At 46.5% G+C, this 25,082-nt stretch overlaps 1 protein-coding gene across 3 annotated transcripts in view; it reads left to right on the forward strand.

The window, feature by feature from the left end:
• Nucleotides 1-24,549: 24,549 nt before the first annotated feature.
• The window catches only part of TSPAN2 (tetraspanin 2), a 54,436-nt gene continuing 53,903 nt past the window's right edge, over nucleotides 24,550-25,082 (forward strand). For 2 of the 3 annotated variants that reach the window (XM_057310347.1, XM_026483678.4), the window contains exon 1: nucleotides 24,550-24,690. In XM_057310347.1, the coding sequence (XP_057166330.1) occupies nucleotides 24,622-24,690 (69 nt within the window). In that variant the 5' untranslated portion in view covers nucleotides 24,550-24,621. The remainder of the gene's footprint in view (nucleotides 24,691-25,082) is intronic. The other variant, XR_008958738.1, reaches the window with a different exon arrangement.

Genomic DNA, 25,082 nt, shown 5'->3' on the forward strand with positions numbered 1-25,082 from the left:
GTACCCCCAGCTTTAGGGCTGGTTCGGCCTCCCTGGTAACCTGCAGGCCTACCTCAGCCGTCCCAGTCCCAGAGTCAGATGGGGAACGTGAACTCCTGCAGCCAACAGACCAGATGACGCCAGAGTGTCACAGGGGACACAGGCCATGTGCAGAAGAGGTTAAACACACGGGGGATGGGGTCTGACATCTGTGAGTTCCCCCCGGCTCTGTCACTTCAGGCTGCTGTTACTTCTCTGAGCGTCATCTTCTCGACCCTAAAAGGATGGATACGACTTATCTCAGAAAAGTGTAGGTCGGATTAATTAAAATGACACATATAAAAAGTAGTTGTCACCATGCCTGATGAAAAATCGGAGATGGAGTATAATTATGAACGGGGGGCGGTGTAGGCCGAGGCTACAAGCTGCCCATCCTCTCACAGCGGAACTAGGACCTAGGGAGGGCGGAAGAGAGGCCCACGGAGCAGCGCGGGGCACTCTCCCACACGAGGAGCTGCACGCGATAGCTGGGTTTTTGTGGCGAAGGCCTGCAGTGGAGGAAACGGTGTTGCCTCTATCTGTTCCCTGGAGAACTCGGGGAAACTGGAATCTTCAGGGAGTGCACACGAGGCTCACAAGCTTCCCTCCAAAGTGGCACCCTACTCCCATGGCCCAGACACGGCCTGTCTTCCTGCTGGGCTCGCTCCCTGGGGACTTCTCTCTGTCCCCCAACCCGGCCCTTCAGGTTCTTGTCGTTTCACCGGTGTTCACTTCTTCCTGCAAAACCTGGGACAAAATCACCATGTGACAAAACCTGGATCAAAATCACCATGTGACACTATGTTTCTTGAGGGCTGATTGACAAAGCAATAGGTATAGGGTGATTATGCCAATTATGCTACAATGATCATACAAGTATTTGCCAGTGACTGGAAAACCAGATGCCAAGACTGCTATGGTCTAAGGTTAACAGCGATCACCTATCGTCTTCAGGCAGTGGGATTAAAGGTGGTTTTTATTTTCTACTTTGTGCTTTTCTATGTGTTCCAAGTGAACAATAGGTAAGTTTTATATTCATAGAATGCAATTACTTTATTTTTAAAAATAATAAAATTCATCACTGGCTTTTCTTTTTTTAAAGGTTTTATTCAAATTCCAGTTAGTTAACATACAGTGTAATATTATCTTCAGATGTACAATTTAGTGATTCAACACTTTTTTACATCACCCTGTGCTCATCATGACAAGGGCCCTCCTTAGTCCCCATCACCTGTTTCACCCATCCCCCACCCTCCTCTCCTCTGGAACCATCAGTGTGCTCTCTAGTGTTAAAAGTCTGTTTCTTGGTTTGTCTCTCTCTCTATATATATATACCCTATGATCATTTGTTTTGTTTCTTAAATTCCACATATGAGTGAAATCATATGGTGTTTGTCTTTCTCTGACTGACTTATTTCGCTTAGCCTAATACTCTCTAACTCCATCCACATCATTGCAAATGACAAGATTTCATTCTATTTATGGCTGAGTAATATTGCATTCTATATATATACACCACATCTTCTTTATCCATTCATCTATCAGTGGATACTTGGGCTGTTTCCCATAATTTAGCTATCATAAATAACGCTGCTATAAAGATCAGGGTGCATGTATCCCTTTGAATTAGTATTTTCATATTCTTTGGGTAAATACACAGCGGTGCAATGGCTGGATCATAGGGTAGCTCTATTTTTAACATATTGAGGAAATTCCATACTGTTTTCCAGAGTGGCTGCACCAGTTTGCATTCCCATCAACAGTGTAAGAGGGCTCCCCTTTCTCCACATCCTCGCCAATACCTGTTGTTTCTTGTGTTATTGATTTTAGCCATTCTGACAGGTGTGAGGTGAGATCTCACTGTACTTTTGATTTGCATTTCCCTGATGATGAGGGATGTTGAGCATCTTTTCTTGTGTGTGTTGGCCATCTGTATGTCTTCTTTGGAGAAATGTCTATTTATGTCTTCAGCCCATTTTTTAATTGGGTTATTCATTTTGGGGGTGTTGAGTCTTAGAAGCTTTTTATATATTTGGATACTAACCCCTTATCAAGTATGTCATTTGCAAATATCCTCTCCCATTCTGTAGGCTCCCACTTAGTTTTATTGCTTTTTTCCTTCACTGTGCAGAAGCCTTTCAATTTTGATGAAGTCCCAATAGTTTATTTTTGCCTCCGTTTCCCTTGCCTCAGGAGATATGTCTAGTAAGAAGCTGCTATGGTCGATGCCAGAGAGGTTGCTCCCTGTGTTCTCCTCCAGGATTTTAATGGTTTCCTGTCCCACATTTAGGTCTTTCATCCATTTTGAATTTATTTTTGTGTGTGGTGTAAGAAAGTGGTCCAGTTTCATGCTTTTGCCTGTTGCTGTCCGGTTTTCCCGACACCATTTGTTGAAGAGACTTTTTCTCATTGGATATACTTTCCTGCTTTTTTTGAAGATTAATTGGTCATAAAGTTGAGGGTCCATTTCTGGGTTTTCTATTCTGTTCCATTGATTCATGTGCCTATTTTTTGTGCCAGTGCCGTACTGTTTTGATCACTACAGCTTTGTAATATAGCTTGAAGTCTGGAATTGGGATGCCTCTAGCTTTGCTTTTCTTCAAGGCTGCTGTGGCTATTTGGGGTTTTGTGGTTCCACGCAAATTTTAGGATTGTTTGTTCTAGCTCCGTGACAAATGCTGGTGGTATTTTGATAGGGATGGCATCAAATGTGTAGATTGCTCTGGGCAGCATAGACATTTAAACAACATTGGTTCTTCCAGTCCATGAGCATGGAATGTTTTTCCCTTTGTGTCATCTTCAATTTCTTTCATCAGTGTTCTATAGTTTTCAGGGTACAGATCTTTCACCTCTTTGGTTAGGTTTATTCTTAGATATCTTAACGGTTTTTGGTGTAATTGCAAATGGGATCGATTCCTTGATTTCTCTTCCTGTTGCTTCATTATTGGTGTGTAGACATGCAACAGATTTCTGTACATTGGTTTTGTATCCTGAGACTCGACTGAATTCACATCACTGGCGTTTCTACTCGTACATTAAGTCATACACTCTCCCGCTTAAGTCTTTTCAACAGCTTGTCATGACACACAGAATAAAATTTAAACTCCTTCTCCATGGCCTACAAGGCTGGACAGGACCCAGACGCTCCTCAGAGCCCCAGCCTGACCTCCTAAGGTTCCTGTCCTCACCTTCCGGTCCCAACCTCAGTGGCCTCCTCCTGGGTAGGAATCACAGCTCTACCATTTGCTGGCTGTGTGACCTTGGGCAGCTTACTTAACCTCTCTACACCTTGGTTTCCAATTCTGAAAAGAAAAGAAATACATTATAACAATATCTACCTCACAGGATTGTTGCGAGGGTTCATTTTAAGAAGGCCTGGCATATAGTAAGCACCATGTGTTTTTATTAGTACCATTTTCTCCATTGCTGCTGTGCACACACTCTTCCCCCTGCCCAGAAGCCCTCTAGTCCATTCTTCCCTGGCTGACTCCTTTCCCATCTTGGGCTTGGTTTATGCATCCCTTCCCTTAAGAGGCCTTTCTGATCACCTACTCTCAAGTCCATCCCTCCTATTATTTTCTCATAACATCTTACCCTTTTCCTTCAGCACGTTTATCAGAATTTGTAATTGCATGGTTATATGTTGGCTGATTTCACTTAATGCTTGCCCCCCTATAGACAATAAGTTTCACGAGGGTTGGTATCATGGCAGATTTGCCCACCTGTGAATAACCAGAGCCTATAAAAGCCCAGCACACAGCAGGTACCCAGTAGATGTAGGCTGAAAGAACGAATAAGGAGAACGAATGAATGCATGCGTTCGGGCTTCTCTGATGGACCTCCACGGTTTACCTTCCTACTCAGAAACGCATCAGCACTTTGCTGTTCACGTTCAGTCTGCATGTTGAAACGTGGCTGTGTGAAGGCGTGCCTTAGTCACAGTGTGTATGTGTTCTCCCTGACCTTGTGAGGTCAAGTGACAGGAACCCAGCTGATACTAGGCCAGGCCAAAAGGGAAAGTTATTGGAAGGAGGCTGGGATTGTGTAATCAAAGAGGGTTGCACACCACGCCAAGGGAGGGCGGCAATACAGCTGGACTTAGATGCCACCGGCTCACCAGCCATCGCCTGCTCTGCTTTTCTCTGCCTGCTGCTTCGTTCTCTTCTGCTGACTGACCATGTCCCTTGCAGGTTGCCTGGTGGCTGAGGGCCCAAGAGCCTCAAATTGGCTCCTACTTCCAATTCCAGCTTGGAAAAACTCTGAGGGATAACTAACAGGCCTGACTTGGTCAGATGATCAACCCTGTGGTCGGGGCCAGGGTATTCTCTGATAAGCCCAGATGGGTCAGGGGTTGACTTCTAGATCAGCCAGCCAGAAGCTGGGCGTGGGACAGGGCCAGCCGGAAGCCACCTCTGCTGGCCCCAGAGAAGGAAGAATGGCCATGAGTCAAGCATTCCAGTGAACCTGCCACCAAGAGGCCTGAATCACTCTAAAGAGAGCCCTTGCATCTCAGGACTGTTCCCAGGAAGTGGCTCTTGGCTGCCCCCAAAATGCTGGTGACTCTCAGACTTAAACTTAGACTATTCTTTTCCCCTCTTTTATTTTATATATTTATTTTTTTCCTTTTACATATTCATTTGCTATTATTTGTTATTTTTATTATAATAAATTATATTGCTATATAATAAATATTTAATTTGTGAACCCACCCAGGGCCGCCATACTGCGCAGCTCTGGAAATACCACTCACAGTGTCATTTGTGGTTCGCAGTGGTTCAAATTCCATCTTGCGTGACCGTACCGGATGACCCTGCCTACCACCCACCCCAACAACTGGAACATTAAGCAAAATACACCCACGTTCCTTCCTATCCCACCTTTCTGCCTCTTCTTTCCTAAAGAGCTAACATAACCTTCTTGTGTGATATAAGTGAATATATGTTTGCTGTGACAGATTGTATTTTCCAAAGATGACCTCAACAATATTTCCCACTCACAAGCTCTTCTTCCAAGATGACGTTAATACTTCTCCTGTCAAAGCCTATGTCCTTTCCTTGAACCCGGGCAGATCTCTGGGATGACCTCAATCCACAGAGTGTGATGAAAGTTATGTTGTGTGACTTCTACGGGTAGGTCAAAAAATGCTGTGGGTTTCATCTCGCTCTGCTGCAGTGCTCGCTCTAGGGGAAGGATGGTGCCTCAGAAAGAGCCACCATGCTGGGAGGAAGCCCAAATGGGCCCATGCGCATCGACACATGGAAAGTTCTTAAAACCACGCAGAGAAGAGAAGACCCTCAGCTGTTTCCCATCCCCACCACCCCAGCACCAGCCACCCTGACTGCAACCCCCAACCTCCCCAGAGACCCCGAGCTAGAACTGCCAAGCCCAACCCTTCCTGAATCCACAAGGGACAGAAAATGACTGTCCTTTTAAGTTTGAGGGCAATGTGTTACGCAGCAACAGATAACCGGAACAGAGGTTGGTACCTGGAACTGGTGTGCTGCCTTCACAAAGCCAAATGCTTGGCAGTGGCTTCGTAACTGGCAGGTGGCTGGAGTTGGAAGGACCATAAGATGCTGTCCACAGAGAAGCCTGATTGCCTCTAGGCGTCTGTCAGTGCAGGCTTAAAGGAAAACAGGAGGGGAAGCTGGAGGACAGGGCACTCTTTCTCTGCCATGGCAGATTCTGGTAATACGTTCACCTGCAGTAACATGGAAACTAGGACACGTACTGAACTAACTTGATGATCTGCGATTTGCAGGCAGAATATTGGCAGTGCCACCTGGCTGCTTCTCAATCCCTGTGAGTCAACGTGAATAGAGAGAGACGAAGTGAAGGATGAATTGCTATATACAATGGAGCGTTTGAAAATAAAGCTTCCTCACTTCCAACCTCGCCACCGTCAACAATTCTCATATTAAGAAATGCATCAAACCCAAGAAGGGTTTGTCCCTAAGGTCCTTTGTCCAAACTTCAGGAAGTTTCGATTGTGCCACTAGGCCAATGGCATTCCACCAGGGGCTTTTTTGTCTCCCCCGCCCCTCGGCCCAGGGCACATGTGGCACTGTTTAGAGACACTATGGGTCATCACAACTGGGGAAGGCCACTGGCATCGAGTGGGCGAGGCGATCACAACACCTTCTCCAGGGCACGGGGCCGGCCACACGGACAGAGGATCATTTGGCCCAAAACATCAAGAGTGTTGAGTTTGAGAAACTCACCTTAGACAGACAAAAGACCTTCTAAGGATATCTTCTGTGAAGTATGGTTGACACACAGTGTTACATTAGTTTCGGGCGCCCAGTGCAGCGACAGGACGATCTATACCTTACGCTGTACCCCCCACAAGTGCAGAGATAGGGTACAGTTTTCATCCCACAAAACTCTCGGCCCATCCCGTGTACTGGACACCGTACTAGGCACTGGAGATACAAGAGTGAGTATAAGCAGTCCGGGCTCCTGCCCTCAGGAGACTAGCACTCAAGTTGGGTAAACAAAGGCTATCATAGGACTTCTCCAAAGTAGTATTGGATATTGATGACCGTGAGGATGGCCATAGGCTCGGCCCCACTTCTCTTGGAATGTTCGAGATTGCTTTTCTTTCTCTAGTGTCTTTAGGTGGAAGGTAATTTTGACCTGAGAGACACATATTTGTTTCATGTGTTTACACCCTCTCAGCACTGCCTTCACCTTAAGCCATGAGTTTGGGTATGTTGTGTTTTCATTTTCATTCATCTCCAAGCAGTTTTGTGATTTCTTTTGTGATTTCTTCTTTGACCCACTGGTTATTTGATAGTGTGTGGCTTAATTTCCATATAGTTACACATTTCCCAACTTTGTTTCTGTTATTGGCTTCTGATTTCATTCCATTATGGTCAAACCACAGATTTTATGTTATTTCAATTGTATTAAATTTATTGAATTTTAATTATTTACAATAGACAAATTATGGAAACAGCCCAAGTGTCCACCGACTGAAGAATGGATAAAGGAGATGTGGTATATATACACAGCGGAATATTACTCAACCATAAAAAGGAGATCTTGCCATTTCCAATGACATGAATGGAGCTGGAGAGTATGAAGCTAAGTGAAACAAGTCAGTTGGAGAAAGACAAATAACTTACGATGTCACTTGTATGTGGAATTTAAGAAACGAAACAAATGAGCAAAGGGGGAAAAAAGAAATTGAGAGAGCCAAACCAAGAAGCAAACTCTTAATTATAGAGAACACACTGATGGTTACCAGAGGGGAGATGGGTGGGGGGTTGGGTAAAACAGGTGATGGGGATTAAGGAGGACACCTGCTGTGATGAGCACCAGGTATCATATGGAAGTGTTGAATCACTATATTGTACACCTGAAACTAATATAATAGTGTAAGTTAGCTATACTGGAATTAAAATAAAATAAAATAAAATAAAATAAAATAAAATAAAATAAAATAATAAAATAAAAATTTATTGAACTTTGTCTTACGGTCAATCCCGGAGAATGTACTCTGTGCACCTGGAAAGAACTTGCATTCTGCTCTTGTCAGGTGCAGGCTCTGTAGATGCTGGTTAGATCCTGTTGATCTATAGTCTTGTTCAAGTATTGTTCAAATCTTTCTCAAATGTCACTTTCTTAATGAGATGCACCTGACCTACTCCATTTAAATTGAAAATTACCCCACCATCCCCACCACCATCATGCTCAATTGTCCATAGCTTCCTGTATATCTTCCTTACTAGCATACTAGATAACTAGTATTAATTATTACATTTATTTCTTACTGTCCATCTCCTTCCAGGAGAATGTAAGCCACCACAAGAACTGGCATTTTTATCCCTTTGTTCACGGCTATAGCCGGGACACCTAAAAGAGGACTGAGTGCCACGTAGGCTGAATGAATTTTTATTGAATAAATGAACAAATGTCTGCATCTTTTCCAATTCCCTATATTAACAGGCTTTGCAATTCTTACCGATTAAACAGATAAATTAAACAGACAACTCACTGTTGTCTTAATTTATTTTTCCTTGATAACTAAAGAAGTTCAATACCTCTTCGTGTATATATTAGCCATATATATTTCCTTTGCTGTGAAACCCCTATTCATGTGACTTATCTATTTTTCTCTTGAGTTATTTGTTCTCTCTTTATTGAATGGTAGGCGTTATACATATATAATCTTGAAACTAATCCCTTGCAAGTTACGTGCACGCTGTGTATCTGCCCCCACTATGCAACTTGTCTTTAAGATGTCTAATAAACAGAAATTATTTAATCTAATCAATGTTCTGGTAAATTCTTTTTATATCTTGTATAAGAATAAACTATTCTTCTCACACTACAGCATCAGTGCTGGGGGCCAGTCCTTTCGAAAACTTTTTTTTTTAATTAAAAGCTTACTTGATTGCCCACAGAGGGGTCCATGCATAAAATCCAAGGTATTACAAAGGACCTCGGGCCCCTCCAAAGAGTCAAGCCCACCCACCCCCAAGCCCAGGCCCCCTCTCTCTTCTTCAGCATCATCACCTTCTCCCCTCTAGCAATGTAAGGAGAGACAACACCATTAATCACTCGCTGAGAGCTGCCAGGTGGGCAAGAAGTGGGGGAAAGTGGGAAAGAGCCCAAGGGAAGGGCTGCAGTTTAGAAATACCAACCAGCGGGAGGACCCCTCCCTCTTGCCAGGGGAACGGCAAGTCCCAACACAGGATTCTAAGGGGCACTTAGGGATTTGAAATGTAGCAAAAAGGCTGATAATAAAGGAGCGTGGGGGTAATGCACTAAGGAAAGCTCAGGCTAAAGCGGGGGAGGCTGTGCTTTTAAAGAAAGAGATACTCTTTCAGATGGGCCCCACTGAGGCAGGGGACAGTTGGGGTGACCTCCACGCCTCTAAGAGCACCAGCGTTGGGGTGATCTGCACATGGGCGCGGGTTCCCGGAGATGAGTGGACATCCAAGGCAGGGGAGGAGGAGGGGACAGGGTTGTTTGGGTCCAAAGGCTATCAGTACTATTCAGACCCTGACGTAGTCACTCACCAATCACAGGCTTCCAGAAAGTTCCTTTTTCCTGGATGGAGGAGAAAAGGAGACATTTTAAAACATAAACACCCAAAAAAGCCCCTGTCCATCTTCCTAAGATTAGCCAGGCTCTCTGTGGGTAACCTGCAGGCATTCCTGAGCTGCCCACGACCGAGGAGTCACTCAATCTTATTTGAAGTGTTCAGACTTAGCCTCCAGGGAATTTTTGGCTTTGACACTTTCTGTCATCTCTGCCGAGAAGGGAAACGGTAAGCAGTCACTGCTGGCAGAGCTTGGGCCTTGGGTAAACCTCCTGTCTCAGCTCATCCTCTACCCCACCTGCCCCAGCACCCCGAAGAGGTGGCCTTATGCTGAGCCCCGCACTGAGAGCCACAAAACCAGATCCCGCTCGAGCTAGTTCCTCTCATCTGTCTAAAGAAGTTTTGAAATGAAACACAACCCAAAAAATTGAAAGGCCATCGGGCAGAGAATGAAGTCCCAGCCTGGTCTTTATCCTCTACCACCTGCCACAGAAAAGTATAAAGGGGACCTCTGTGCCCTACAAAATGCCACGAGGCACCCACAGGGATCTCCCTCAGCTCAGAGCCGATCTGCCGGCCCCACAGACATCACGAGACCTGTGAGAGGGGGCATTTCCCCTCCAGGTTTCCCTGCTGCTCACCAGTCCACGGCCATTTCAGGAAATGGGGTCCCTCGAGCAGGCAGGACATGTGTGGGTTTAGCTACCCCGAGTAACTCTGTAAGAAAGGGAGCCCCACACCCAGATTGTTCACAATGAGCCGAGCCCTGGAGCCCCAGCTCGAGACTCTGCACACACAGTGGGGCTTACCCGGAGCATCTGAAGGGTGGGAGTGGGAGACGGGGGTACGTGTCCTATCTTCAAGGATCTCCCAGTCCAAAGAAGACATCATGGGTGACAAGTCTCCTAATCTGAAAGGTGGAGGCGAAGCCCCTGCTGTCAGGAGGGGAGCCTCCTCCAGAAAGTTCCCAAGCCCCTAGAGGCCCCTGATGGGGCCAATGAGCACAGAGTTGCCAGATTTAGCAAATAAAGATACAGGGCATCCAGTTAAACTTCCATTTCAGATAAATAAGGGATCTTTTTTTGGTATGTATTATATAGGCCATACTTAAACGAAAAAAAAAAAAAAAAGATTCCTTGCCTATTCGAAATTTAAATTTAACCAGACATCTCATGTGTTATCTGGTAACCCTAGAAGAGAACAAAATCACAAGGCCCAAACCTCAGTCTAGTATGTGGCAACACACGAGCAAATGAAAATTCAAAAGGCACGGGGTCGTAATGCTGTGGGTCTGTGGGCAGCCAGGGGACGCCTCGGACTCGCCCCATCACCGCAGGTCGCTGCCGGGTACATCCCTGTGCGGTAGGCAGCTTGAGACCCAGAGAGAGAAGTCCGGGCCTTGGCAGCCAGCTGTGTCCTCTCAAGCCAGAACTGAGGCCAAGCACACCAGGAGGGAGAAGATCACGGGTGGGCCCTGGGGGAAGGCAAGCCAAGATCTGGGGGAACGCAGATGGGTGCCCAAGGGACAGTGCGTGCTTTCAAAATGAAGAATAGGAGAGGTTAGGCAGGAAACCTTTGGTTTTGGGCACCAAGCTCATGGCTCCTGGTGCACTCCTGTGAGGAGGGTGAAGAGGGCTGAGAACGTCTCAATGCCGCAGAACATCCCGGAGTCAAGGAGGCTCTCCTCGCCACTGAGAGTCCCACCCAGGGCTGAGGAGCTTTGAAAAGGATCACAATTTGATCACTACTGTTATTACTATTTACCAGTCACTAACTGTATACCGGGCAATGTTAAGAACTTTATACCCTGCCTCGTGGAATGCACAACCTGTGAAATGGGCACCATCAACACTATTTTATAGATGAGGATCTGACAGCCGCAGGCGTCTACCAATCTAGACAGTTAACACTCGGGGGTAGAGGAGACCAGTGAGACAAAATCTCAGGCTTTGGAATTGAGCATCGGGGTTAAACCCCCAGTTCTTGGGAGAACAGGATCAGGACAGAAGTTGCTACGAGCAGGTTCCAAGTACTTACAACACTGATCTCTGCCAGCAGGGGGCGCCAATGCCTGCAAAAAACTACTTGCCACAGAAAATGTAGACCCCCATCCATGCAGAGGAATACAGATACCAAAGAGAAGAAGGGGGGATGATCCTTATGAACCCCAGGAAGGAAAATCAAAACAAAGGTGGCCTGTGCAGCAGGCCCAGATTTAGAGAGAGCTAGATTCCGGCTTATTGAGCCTTCTTATCAGCTCCTCGACAGCTCAGCAAATGCTCCGTGGAGACCAGCCTTGCCTTCAGGGCCCCTCTGGTTTCTCTGGCCTACCAGCCCCTCCAGATGGCCGCATCCTCTGGTTTCTCTTTCCCTCCGTGGAATCTCTGCTCACTCAGACCAAGTGTGCACCTGTGTCCCTCCCGGCAGATGCCCCCAGGGAAGAAAATGAGCAGGGATCTGCTGGCCTAGGAAAGGCTCTTCCTTCGCTAGTTTAGTTGCTTCCTACTCATTGCCTCCCAGGCTCTCCATTGTCTTTCCAAATATGCTTTGAACAATGTATCCAGTTTTCCTCTAGGTACCGCCTTACTGCAACAGTTGTGGTGGCCTGTTGCAACTCCATATCTCACCCAGAAGCAGATGTCCAAGTTCCCTCCCTCAGCTTCGGTTTCCTCATTTGTGAAATGATGATGATGGTGTGACTTTAAACGAGCAGAGGTCTGGCAGTCAGCGACCCACAGTGCCCAGAGCACAGTGGGCACTTACCAGCGTCTGACCTGCGGTCAGCCACCTAAGGGATTTGCAGGGGGAGGCACGGTGGGTCCTGCTGCAGAGCACTGGACTTGGAGTCCGTGGGTCCGGATTTGAATTCCAGCTCCCCATTTTGCAAGTTGTGTGATCTTGAATAAGTTGCCTAACCTCTCCTAGCTTCAGTTTTCTCCTCAAAGGAGGAAAACTCATGTCCCTCTCACAGTCTCGGTCGCATGAAATGAGATCCCATATGGGAAGCCTTCAGCAACCTGCATGCCTGGCTCTCGGTGGGCATTCGGTGGTAACTAGCAGTATATCTTCTCTCACTTACAAGATGAAGGAAGGGCAGGTGGATTAAGGCATTACAGCATTTGGAGAGCACCTAGAAAAGACTAAATGTTATAATGGATATCAGAAAGATATAAGGCGATGATAAATATTTCTCACATTTTATATACACTTAGCAATTTCCCCAAGTGTTTTGACACTAGCTCTTCATGTTCTCATCACCACCAGGTATGAAACAGTAGAAAAAATATTACCCCCATTTTAAAGATGAGGAAACTAAGCTTCAGGGCGATTAACTGAATTAGCTAGTCAGGCACAAAACCAGAGTAAGAATAAGTCTTCACACCCCTGGTTGCTGCCTTTAAAGATCTAATAATCCATGGGGCGCCTGGGTGGCACAGCGGTTAAGCGTCTGCCTTTGGCTCAGGGCGTGATCCCGGCGTTACGGGATCAAGCCCCACATCAGGCTCCTCCGCTATGAGCCTGCTTCTTCCTCTCCCACTCCCCCTGCTTGTGTTCCCTCTCTCGCTGGCTGTCTCTATCTCTGTCAAATAAATAAATAAAATCTTTTAAAAAAAAAAAAAAGATCTAATAATCCATGAAATGAGCCTCTGTGGGAGAATATAATCAGGTGCTACACGGTGAACATTAAGCAGGCGTATGAGAGAAGGTCAAAGAGAGGAGAGCTGTGGGAAAGCTTCCCAGCCACTGGGAAAGCTTGCCAGCCACGACTGTGTTCACGGGTTTGATTAGAACTCCAGCCACCATTGCCCAGTGCAGACCAGAGCCCTAAAGAGAACAGACGAAGCCCAGGAACCCTAATAAGATGGAGACTGGGGGCGAGTTCATATCTCAGGTGGTCTGGCACGTTTTTTCTGTATTCATTCAGCAAAAATGTTTTGGACTCTTAACCTCTAGCAGGTGTTATGTTAGACACAGTCAGGAGCAAAAACACAGTTCCTATCCTCATGGAGCTTATGGTCTAGTGAAGGAGACACACAGTGATCAAATAAGCCACATGCAGATATATGATTACAAAATACATGTTATGATGAGAAAGTACCAGATGTGTTAAGAGAGCCCCTAGCCGACAAACCCGGGCAAGGGTTGGGAAGGGCATGAAAAGGCCAACTCCGAGAGCGCCGCAGGCAGAAGGCAGCACGGCTGAATCCCCAGTGTGTGGAACACACGGTGAAGGAGAGAAGGCCAGGGAGGTCGAAGACAGACTGATCACCCAGGAGCTGGGGCAGGGAGGCCCCCGGGGCCCATGTGGCCTGGACCTGCAGGCTGCTCTGGGAGCTGGGTCTTGCTCTAAAAGAAATGGGAAGCTGCCAAAGCCGTTAGCAGTGGGGGGCTACAAGAGACAGAGAAAAGAGAGCAGAGGGTGGCCTTTTCGAGGTTCTTTGATCATAAACAACAGCAACAGAGTCTGGCTTACTTCAGAAAAGCTAATTTACTGGAAGCAGATGTTGTGGCATCAAAGGAAAGGCTAAACAACGGGGTCTTGAGAATGACAGGAACAAAGGAAATGCCACAGATCCCAGAAGTGGGGATTATAGACAGTCACCATCGTCCCCAAGAAGCTGCCTGACCACGTTCCAGTCCTTGTGCGCGTCTCTTGGACTCCAATTCCCCAGAGACAGACTCTGACAGCTCGGTTTGGGTCACATGCTCACTCTTGGCCACAAGACGACACACCTGCACTGGCAGACTCTCAGTTAGACAGCTTCCAAGGGGAGGAGGGTTCCCCCAAAGGGAAACAGTTGAGAAATTGGGGAGATGTTCCCAAAGAAGCGGGAAGGGATTCTGGACCAAAAAAAAAAAAAAAAAAAAAAATCAGGCATTTAAAACAGACTCTGGAAAAAGGCTAGAGGATCATTAAGGACAAAGTGAATTTACCTGTGATTTTGCCTAAGAAACAAAGTCAGGCAACACCATGTCAAGGCGTGGGCCATAGGGGAGGTTTGGGAGACAGGAAGTAGAAAAAAGAGGTACCAGATGGCACCTCATATCAGGTCACATGCCACACAACCCTCCCCAGGCCTCATTCTCTGACTCATCCGTAGCATTCAGACAGATAAGGTAACCAACCACTAAATAAATCAGCCGCCAAGCGATGGAGGGGTGGCAGAGGAAACTGAAAAGGAATTTATTTATTCCACCAATAATTATGTATAAACATGTCCATCTAAGGAAGAAGGCTGACTCTGAAGTGTCCCCCTGCTTTGGAAGGTTGAAGGAAGGGGTAAGCATTACCCATCCATGATATTCCGGATGTCAGAACAAAAAGCCAGGAAAACAAGCTGACAGACTCTAAGCAGGAAGCACCCCGAGACAGGCCAGAGCCACTTCTCTTGCTCCTGAAGGTCTATCACGTTAGAAGAGCACCATGGTTTCCTTCCTGGACAGGCAACTTCCCTCACCGTACGCTAATTCAATGCTTAATTTCTCACAGGAAGAACATTTCATTGTGGGTTGCAGGATCTTAAGAAATCCACAACGCTTCAAAGAACGTAGACATTGCAAAAGAACTACAGATAAAAAGGGCACAGGCTTGGACATTAGGGTGGGACGGAAAGCCTTTGCTTGCCTCTGTGCTATTTTGTTTCGCTGGAATAGAGCTCAAGGGTTTTTGTGCAATTCCAAGGCATCAGCCTGACAGTTTCAGAAGCTCTTATTGCTCCCCACCCACCCCCCCCCCCCCCCACACACACACTTTTCACGGAAGACTTCTTTCATTGCAATGAGATGAAAACTTTTTGGTGCAGAAAGAGTGGCATTGATTCTAAGGAAAGAGCTCAGAGATGAAACTGACATGTAATGTGTCAAATCTTCAAAACACCACTGCCAAAACCAAGAGATGTCTATTTGCAGAAAGGCAGTGCGGAAAATTGCGGCCACTTCCCACGGCACATGTTGCTTCCACGTGAAGCAAGTTGATGAATGCACAATAAGACCTTGAATATAGGAACGTGTGAAGGAAAAGTAGCGCGTGCTCCTTAAAGAGGAAACTCTTACTACTAACACGTTACAATAGTTTCCTTACTGGTCTCTCCAGCCTAGATCACTTTTTCCACTTTACTCCACTTTATACCAGCTCCCAGATTGATCTTTCTACCCAAGCACCACCCTGAACACTAGTGTGCTTACCCTCCTAAATCATTCTAAACTTAGCCCACTTTCCCTGAATTTTTCCTTGATGATTTTTGTCATATCTGTGCACCATCCAAAGTATTACTTCGTGAATACTGATTCAATTGCCTCATTTTCTTTCCTTTCCCTAATTGTAAGCAATATTATCATTACCATTTAAATATTTCCAGTGTACATTAATATAAATGCCTAACTGATAAACTCCAAAGTGTCCATCGTATGCCACCAAAAACCATCTCATACGTCGTCTAGTGGCACCACACTGTCCCCGGCTCCCACCGAGTGCCCTTCATTCATACACCCTGCACTCCAGCCAAAGCGGACGATTTGCCGTTCCCCCACACACACCACTCGCTCCAATGTTCGTCCCAGCTCTGCCTCTCAAATCACACTAATTATTCAAACCCTCCGCTGCCACCCCTTCCTGAAGTTTCCCGGAGTCACTCAGCTGGAAGGAATCTTGTCTCCCTGAGCAATCACTACACTGGAACTTCTCACTTAGGATTCTCGGCTGGCCTCTTCGAAGTACAAGGTTTTGGTAGACACCTTTTCTTTCAGAATATCCGGAGGCTTGCTGAGACCAGAGGTCACATCTTGTTACTTTGCATAAGGTCTTGCTCAGTTAACACTTGCTGAATCAAAGCAATCTCCTCGCTGTCCAGTGTTCTTTTTGGCAAAACACAAATCTGCTCATATCATTCTCCTGCTCCTCACAAAATAAAGTTTCGGTAACTTAGTAGACATAAAGAGACAGGGTCCTTCGTGATTTGGCTTGAGTTGCAGGGGAAAGCATTCTCTTCCCTCTCCCCTCACTCTCCCCTCACCCCTCTCTCTCCAGTTTGTCGATGTATTTTTCTCCTTCTTCCATAAAGCCAAAGTGATAAGGGATGCCCTTAGCTAGCAGACTAGGTTTCATTTAGTCCCTTTGTGAGTCCTGCACAGACAGAAGGATGGTTATTTTTATGTCAACTGGACCAGGGACAGCGTGCCTAGATATTTGGGCAAACATCATTCTGAGCGTGTCCGTGAGGGTGCTTCCGGACAAGATTCACAGTTGAGTTGGTAAAGTGAGTAAACCAGATTACCCCCCAATGTGGGTGGGCCTCATCCAAGCAGTTGAAGATCTGAATAGAACAAAAGGGTTGAGTAAGAGAGACCTCCTCCCACCTGAATGCCATAAGCTGAGATATTGGTCTTTTTCTGCCTCCAGATTTCAACTGAAAAATCAGCTCTGTTTCAATCTTTTTTATTTTATTTTATTTATTTATTTGAGAGAGAGAGAGAGCAAGAGAGGGGGGAGGAGCAGAGGGAGAGGGAGAAGCAGGCTCCTCACTGAGCAGGGAGCTTGACGTGGGACTCGATCCCAGGACCCTAAGATCATGACCTGAGCTGAAGGCAGATGCTTAACCCTCTGTTTCAATCTTAAGCCTGCCCGCTTTTGGACTAGAAGTATGCCATTGACACTGCATCTGCAGACTACAGATCTTAGGACTTCTCAACCTCCCTGATCATGTGAGCCAATCCCTTATCATATATATTCACATACATTGCTTTGGTTCTGTTTCTCTAGAGAACCCTACTAATACAGACAATCATACACCTTGCTTTAGAATATAAAGGTCCTTAAGATCTTGCTCTCAGTTTTGGGGGCCTCTGTCAAAACTTAGAAACAATAAGAAAAGTCACACAAAATTAAACCAGTTTATTGTTCTGTAATTTTTTGAAGTTTTTCCCAATCCAGGTGATGAAAATCTGTGAGATAGGATCATCTATGAGATATGATAAATATTCAGACTTGGGCCTTGAATGGGTTATGTTCTCTCCCTTCCCGACCCCCTGTAAAAGTGAAAACAAAAGTGAGTAGGTTATTCCCATAGGGCCCTATGGAAGCGATCAATTATCCTTTGCGTTTGTTCCCTCTCCTGTTTCCTGGTGCCTTCTCTTGCTTCACACATGTCTGCACAAGCAGGTGTGTGTTCCTTCCCCTCACCAGCAAACACAGAAGCGAAATAAGGATGAAAGGGAGCTACTGTTGCCTGCACGCTACATTGAAAGAGGAAATTCCAGGGACCTGTGACCAAGGGCTTGGGCCGTAATCAGGAAACCAAGGCCCTTGCCTTCCCTCTCTCTCTGGGCATCCAAGAAATGGCTGGTTTACAAACACTGAGCTCACAGACTATTTTCCAGCAACAATGGCATAGCAACAGTATTCATGCATTGCAAACCCAGGAGTCAAAAACTGTTCACATCCTGCTTATCAAAACCGAAGTTATGGGCACGTGGGTGGCTGAGTCGGTCAAGCATCTGCCTTCAGCTCAGGTCATGATCCCGGGGTCCTGGGATTGAGCCCTACGTTGGGCTCCCTGCTCAGTGGGGAGTCTGCTTCTCCCTCTGCTTCTTTCCTCTGCTCATGCTCTCTCTCTATCTCAAATAAATAAAATCTTAAAAAAAAAAAGGTTATGATAGCAGAAACACCAGCGGTAGAGCAGACTTGATATCCCAAACTACTTTCTCCATTGAAACTAAAACACTGGATAAAATACACCAGCATCTTTTTAAAAACACGTTGCTTAGCTAGCACAAAAGAAAAAGAATCTACAAAGGCCAAAATGAAGTGAAAGCAAGAATCCTGGGAAGTAAAGGCTCCGAGGCCGCCTCCGGCCCCAAGTTCCCGTTTCAACAGCTGCTAAGTCATACAGTTCATGAAGTAAAGTGTGAAATCCCACTAAGGTCAAGAGTCTGTTAGGAACCCCTACTCAAACCTGGCGTCCCTGCCCAAGGGCTATGCTCTCAAGGTAGGCAGAGTGAGGAAATAAACCCAGCACACGAAAGGGGCAACAAGGAAATGGATGGTATGATCTTGAGGTCTGGGGGGGCCTCAGGGGGAACCTCTCCTGGGAACTTGTAAAGCCAGCCTTGAAATGGGTTTGCAGTCTGAAGTAGCACGCTGTGGCCGTACTTGAGGTGACTGATCTGCAAAAGTCCAAGTAAATCCTCTCCGGAGAAACAAAACCTCAACTCAAGACACAAACATTTCCACAATCTTCCAAGGAAAATGAGCCACTTACCGTAAGAAAAGAGAAAGAAATCACACAATTCACAAGGAAACAAGATACTAAGATCAACAGGCAGAAAGTTCCAACAGGCAGCAAAATCAGGTGGCAGAGAGCTCAAGGGTTGAGATTAGGCAATCTAGAAAGTCGGCTTTTCCTACAACACCGTCCTTGTCTTTTTTCTCCTGTTTCCAAATGTAAATTTCCATCAGTCTCCGTCTCTCCACACCTTTCTATTTCTCCCCGAGGCTCTGCTCTTGCTTCTCCTTCAACCTGTCTTTCTCCACAGGCACCTTCCAAAAGCACTAAAAACATGTCCAAATCTTTCCATTGAGAAAGGAAGGAAAGAACAGAAAATCTGCTTCCCCCGTCCCGACTTGCTCTACCACTCCTATAGCTGGGCTTCCCGAAGAGCGGCTACAGTGACTCCCCCACTGTCCATTCACCCCTAAACTGCAGCCCAGCTTCCACCCCTAACCCCACTCTTCTGATGTAGCCCTTACCCCAGAGTCCTGAGGGACCAGAGCACCAAATCCAGTCAACTCTTATCTCACCTGGTCCTGCTGAGGTTCACACATCGTGCCTATTCCTCCCATTCGGAAACTTCTTCCTCCCCCCCACCTCTATGACCTCACTTTCTTCTGATTTTGCTCTTACATCTCCTGTCATCCCCAGCCAGTCTCCTTTGAGTGTTATGTCTCCTCTGCCCACTTCGTAAAATGTAGTTGTTTTAAAGTTTCCACTCTCAACACTTCACATCCGCCCTGGCCACATCATCCACTCTCATGGCTTGGAGCAGCCGTCTCACCTCTGGGACATGCATAACCCAGCAGTTTAAGAACTCCAGTATGAATAGTTTCAGAGAATCCATTTCCAGATCCCTCAATCGCCATGCGTATTCCTTCCTAGAGTCAATCTGCTTTGAGAATATGCGTGGGATCAAGCCCGTCTTCCGTCACAAGCTCCTTCTCACGCATCCTAAATCTGAGAAGGGCACATCTCTTCAGAGTTTACGGAAAAATCTCTGGGCCAGCAACTTAAAAAACAGCTGTCAGAGAAAAGAGTCTGGTGGTTGCCAGGCGGGAGGTGGTGGGGGATGGGCAAAATGGGTGAGGGGGAGTGGGAGGTACAGACTTCCAGTCATGGAGGGAGTAAGTCACGGGCATGAAAGGCACAGCATAAGGAATAGAGCCGACGGTACTGTGCCGGCGTTGTGTGGGGACAGATGGCAGCTACCCTCGCGGCTGAGCACAGAGTACGCGGATGGACTTGTCAAGTCACTACGCTGTACACCTGAAAGCAATGTCATATTGTGTGTCAACTATGCTTCAACTAAAAAAAAATTGCCGTAGACTCTGAGACTACCTACAATGACTGTAATACAGTGAATGACTATAATATGGGTAATAAATGCTCTTGTGAGTTAGGAGGGCTCCGGCTCTGCTTTCAATAAAACTGAAGAAAGACCAAATGGAGTTGTCAGCTTATCGATCATTTGATGATAGTGTTTGATGAGACATCTGTATGTGAATTGGGGTTTATAATTCCGAAGGGGTTTAAAGAACTGGTTGGCATTGCTATAACAACTTCTTCCATCCTCATCCACTCACTGATCTAAACAACGTTTCTCAGCATTAATATCAAAGCAATGAGAAATATTAAGAGAACTTATGCTGAGCCCTGTGTTGTTCTAGCAATAAGGAATATCCATCCATGGATACATGAAGTAGTAGAAAAAAATCCCAGCCCCACCAATCTCATTAAGAGACGCAGCTCCAGTAATATTTTACTTTTATGTTTACTAATTACATATCTAAACTATATTGTTATTTTAATCAGTAATCAATTGTGTACTAAGAATAGTTTTAATGACAGCTCAAGCTAGAATAAATTAATTAACACTTAGAGCGTTAGGGTCTTAAGAAGCAAAATTTCTTTTAATAAACATATAATAAGATTTGTTCAGACAAGTGTGGAAGGAGATTCAAGAAAAATGTTTCAAGCACTTTAGGATTACATTTCATGGAAAAGATGGAATGGAAATACAAGTTCAGGGAGAAAAAGGAAAGCTTTCAAACTTTTGATCTGTTAAGAGGAGTTTATTTATACATTTTTTTAAATGGATAATGAATACATACAAATATCGAATCATTATGTTGTACACCTGAAACTAATATACTGTTGTACATCCATTACACCTCAATAAAAAATTATTTGGAGTTAAGTCTCTCATCAGTGAGAAATATTTAAAAATTGAGAGATCGGCATCTACAAGCTTTGATCAAAAATTTCCTGTTGTCATTTCAAGCATTAAGCCTGATACATAAAAAGAAATGGATGATAGTAGGTAGCCGATCACACTGGCACCAAGTTTCTCCCAAGTGCATTAAAATGAGGGATGTGACTTTTTTTTAATGTCAATATTTAAAACACATTAGAAACAACATCTTTTGCGAACCTAAAAGTTAAAGAATTTTATATGTCAATTGAAAAATACATGAGGGCAAATACTGCATAATTCCATTTATATGATGTTACAGAACAGGGAAAATTAATCTATCATGAAAAAAATCAGAACGGTGGCTGCTTCTAGGAGGGATGGGGGTGTAGACTGACTCTAAATGGGCTCAAGGGAACTTTCTGGGGTGATAGTAATGTTCTATACCTTAACAGAGTTTGGGGTTAGAAAGGCAAAATCATCCGTCAAAAATCATCAAATGGTATATTTAAGATTTGTACATTTCATTGAGGTAAATTTTATCTCAAGAAAAAAAGAGAAATATAAACAAATATATGAACTGTAGTTCATGTTACGCATGCCGAAGAATTTAGGGGTGAAATGTATTGGTGTCAAAAATTTATTTGGAAATGTATAAAAAATAAGATAGATTGACAAATGGACAGATGTTACTAAAGCAAAATGTTTGTAGTAGAATTTAGGTGGTGTGTATATGTTGTTCACTGCTCAATTACTTCAACTTTTCTGTATGTTTGAAAATACTCACAAAAAAAATTGGGGAAGTATACAAACAAGAATATATTTTTTCGTAATTCTTTAAGAGTTGTGTGGGCGAAAGTTTGAAGACCGTTGGTTTCTATTATCACCATTTGCTAATGAATCTCTAACCTAAACTTACAGCCCAAACCTCTCTCCAGAATCACAATCATCTTTCCATCTGTCTCCTGGACCGCTCCATCTGGATTTCCCATCAGATCTAAAACTCAACAGATCCAAATATGAATTTATTGTCTTCCTGTGTCGGTTAGAAATACCATCAGCTACAAGTAACAGAATAGAACAAACAAAACGAGGGCAATTTTTCTTACATAACAAGAGATCTGGAGGAAGGTGGCTGTTGGTGTTGGTTCAACAGCCTCAACGATCTCCTGGCTGGCGGGTCTGCCATTCCCTTGGCCTTCCCTCATAGTCATAAAGTGTTCTGCTGCTCTAGGCATCATGTCTGAGTTCAAGATAGGAAAAGGGGGAAGGGAGCAATGCCAGTGACAACTGAACTTTTATCAATACAACTTCAGATTTTCCAGAAGATTCCCAGTGGACTTCCCCACAAATGCCATTAATCAGAACTGTAACCCTAGCTGCAAAGGAAACGAGGAGGCAAGTACTTAACTTCCCTATCCTCTAAATTCGATGTAGGATTGGGTGATGGGTGAGCCTGCCTACAGTATCTGTGACATTCTCCCCAAACCCTCTCCACCTCCTATACTCCCCGTCTGTGTTCACAGTTCCAAGACCTGGCTAGCTACCCAAGTAAGGAGTCCCAGGAGTCATCCTTAGCTCTCTTTCCCCTCTACTGCTCATATCTACCATCTTGATCTTTTCTCAGTCTTTGAATCTCTCTCACATCTGAGCCTCCTTCCCATACCTGCTGCCCCCGTCTTGGTTCAGGTTCTCACTTCTTCCCTGAACTGCTCTAACAGTCTCTTAGTCTCAAGTCTTGACTTCAAACCATGCTCCATGCGGCCCCAGCTTGACCATTTGAAAAACAGACCTCTAACCATCTTATCCCCTGCCTAGACCTTGTCTGTGGCTTTGCATAACACCTAGTTTAAAGGCTAACTTTCCTAGTATATCATGTAATGTAGTCCCCCAGTTTCCCTAATAACGTGCTCTTGAAAATGCGTGCAGTTAGAGTGCCCCAGTCCTGTCAAGGATCAGCTCCCCCAAGACACAACTTCCTAGAAGGAGGAGCTGGGGAAGTCGATATTCAAATTCCAAACCTGTTGTGCTAAGCAGGCAGCCGTCTGTCTTCAATACGTTTGTGCTAAACCATAGTATGAAAGAACAATAGATTTACATGCTGTAATAGGGGTTCTGTTCCCAGAGACTACAGAATATATCATCTCTAAATCCATTGTGTCTTGGAGACATGAAAGTCAACAATATATTTAAAGTATAATATCATTGCTATTCATTCGGTTCAGATATGTACTGAATGCCCACTATGTATCAGACGCTACATTTTAGTTCTTTTCCTTTATAGTAGAATAGAGATGACAGATCTAGAACAGTGTTCGATTGAAGCTATTTGCCTCCTTCTGCATACCTAATGACTTCCATCTTGTTCTCTATTGCACTATTTAAGACTTATTCTTATCACCAGAGTCAGCACTTTCATTTTTCTGTCTTCTACTCATTTTCATAAATAAAATTCATTAGATATTCAAACAAATGTCTAAAGACACAGATGGAGGCAAAGATGGCAACATGGTAGAAACTGGTTGATTGATAGAGTGCAACATGATAATAGCTAAGCTTTATAGAGTACTTATGCTGTGCCAGGCACCATTCTAGGCACTCCACAAATAGTAACTCCTTAATCTTCACAACTCTATGAAGTAGGTACTATGATCACCATGTTGCAGGTGAGGAAACTGAGGCCCAAGGGTCGTTTTGCACCTTTGTCAGCTGAAAGCTATGCCCAGCAGCCCCCCAGACTAAACCCCTGTCTGCTCCACTTGAGCTAACTACATTTCTCCTGGTTCCAGGGGTCTTCGGTCTCCCCAGCCCCGAGCTTTTGCACATGCCGTCCCATCTGTCTGGACTGCTCCTCCTCTGCTCACAATCATTCTTGGAGACCAGGTGAGGCCCACTCTCCTCGGTAAAGTCTTCCCTGTCTAATGAGGTGAGGTCAGGCTGTGCTGGCCAGCGCCTTGCCCAACCTCTTCACCCTGCTCTATTTATGTGCTCACAGCTCGCTCGCTCTCTACCACGAGATGATGCTACCAGGCCTGGCTGTCTCCTCACTGTTGAGTCCCCGGGGGCTTGCTACTATGCCTGGCCTATAACAAGCACTTAAAGTTTTGCTGAATTGATGCATAGGATCCCTGGATTTTACACTTTCTTGTCGCCCCCACGCCGTCTGGCACCACATACTGCAGACTCAGTCAATGGGAGCGGGAGCCTGGTTTCCCAGCCAGCAGCCTAACTTAATAAAACAGAGCATAACAAAACCCGCCCCCTTTTCTCCCATCTCCACATCACAATAATCCCCGAGGATCTGAATTCCTTTCCAAGCCCTCCCATCAGTCGAATCCAGGGGGACCCCAGGGGTCTGAGTGACTCCCCTCCCCTGGGTAGGCGGAGTAGAGTGGGGAGCAGCCATCAGGGCGAAGGGCAGCCGCATCCCGCGCCTTCTGCCAGTTCTTGCCTATTAAGGTAAGAGTTCTCAGAGGAGCGCGGGAGGGACCGATGGAGGGCCCCCTAGAAGAGGCCCCGCGGCCTGTGCGCTCGCCCGGCGCCGGGGGACCACAACCCCCGGCCGCGTGCCCCGCGACAGGTACTGCCAGCTTCAGGGCGGCCCCGGGTCCTACTTTGCTCTTTTACCCGAGGCCACCTTCCTAGGTTTCCATAGCCACCGGGGCCGCGTCCTCATTCTCTACCGCCACCGCAGGCCTTAAATGAGGCTCTGCTCAGGGCGCTGATTAAATGGGTCTCGGGTCCCCAGCGGACGCTCCTTCCGCGCAGATGCCCGCAGAAGAACCGAGGGCGCTGCGCCCGCTGAGCCCTGCATCGGGGGGGACAGACTCGTGTTACGGGGTCAGAGCAGGGGACGCGTCCTTCCGGCAGCCGGATCTGCGCCTCCTCTGCGCCCCCACCCCACGCCAGCCTCTTGGGGTCCCCCGGGGTCCGCTCCAGCCCGGCGCCCGGCCCGGGCCCCGCCCTGCCGCCCCGCCCCCCAAAGGCCCCGCCCACGGCCTCTCGCGCTCCGCCCCCTCCCCGCCGGCTCCCGCCGCTCCCGGCGCTCAGAGCGCGGGCCTGGGGACTCGGGATCCCGCCGCCGGGGCCGCAGCATGGGGCGCTTCCGCGGGGGCCTGCGGTGCATCAAGTACCTGCTGCTCGGCTTCAACCTGCTCTTCTGGGTGAGACCCGGAGCCGGGCAGGCCGGGCAGGGGAGGGTCCGGGCGGGGGCGCGGGGCCGGGGTCCCCAGGGAGCTGGCCGCTGCGGCGTCCGCGCCGGGCTCCAGGGTGTTCAAAAAGGCGGGGGTGAGGAAGAGGCAGACAAAGAGGGAGGGGAGGGATAGCGGGAGGGAGGGAGGGGGGAGCGCCGAGAGAGGGAGAGATTGAGCAACAAGAAACGGTGGAGGGGGGGACACCTTGTGGCTCTTCCCTTTGAGGGACCTCTGCCTCAGCTGGTGACTCCAGGTGCGGGGACACCAGCCCCTCCTCACCTCCTGAGGAGTCGGCTCCCCCCTGCCTCCGGGGCACTCACCCCTTGTCGCTCTGCCTTTCCGCCGCAGCCGGGGCCTGGCCA

The sequence above is a fragment of the Ursus arctos genome, unplaced genomic scaffold (assembly GCF_023065955.2).
Source record: "Ursus arctos isolate Adak ecotype North America unplaced genomic scaffold, UrsArc2.0 scaffold_12, whole genome shotgun sequence".
In the NCBI taxonomy this organism is placed as follows: Eukaryota; Metazoa; Chordata; class Mammalia; order Carnivora; family Ursidae; genus Ursus; species Ursus arctos.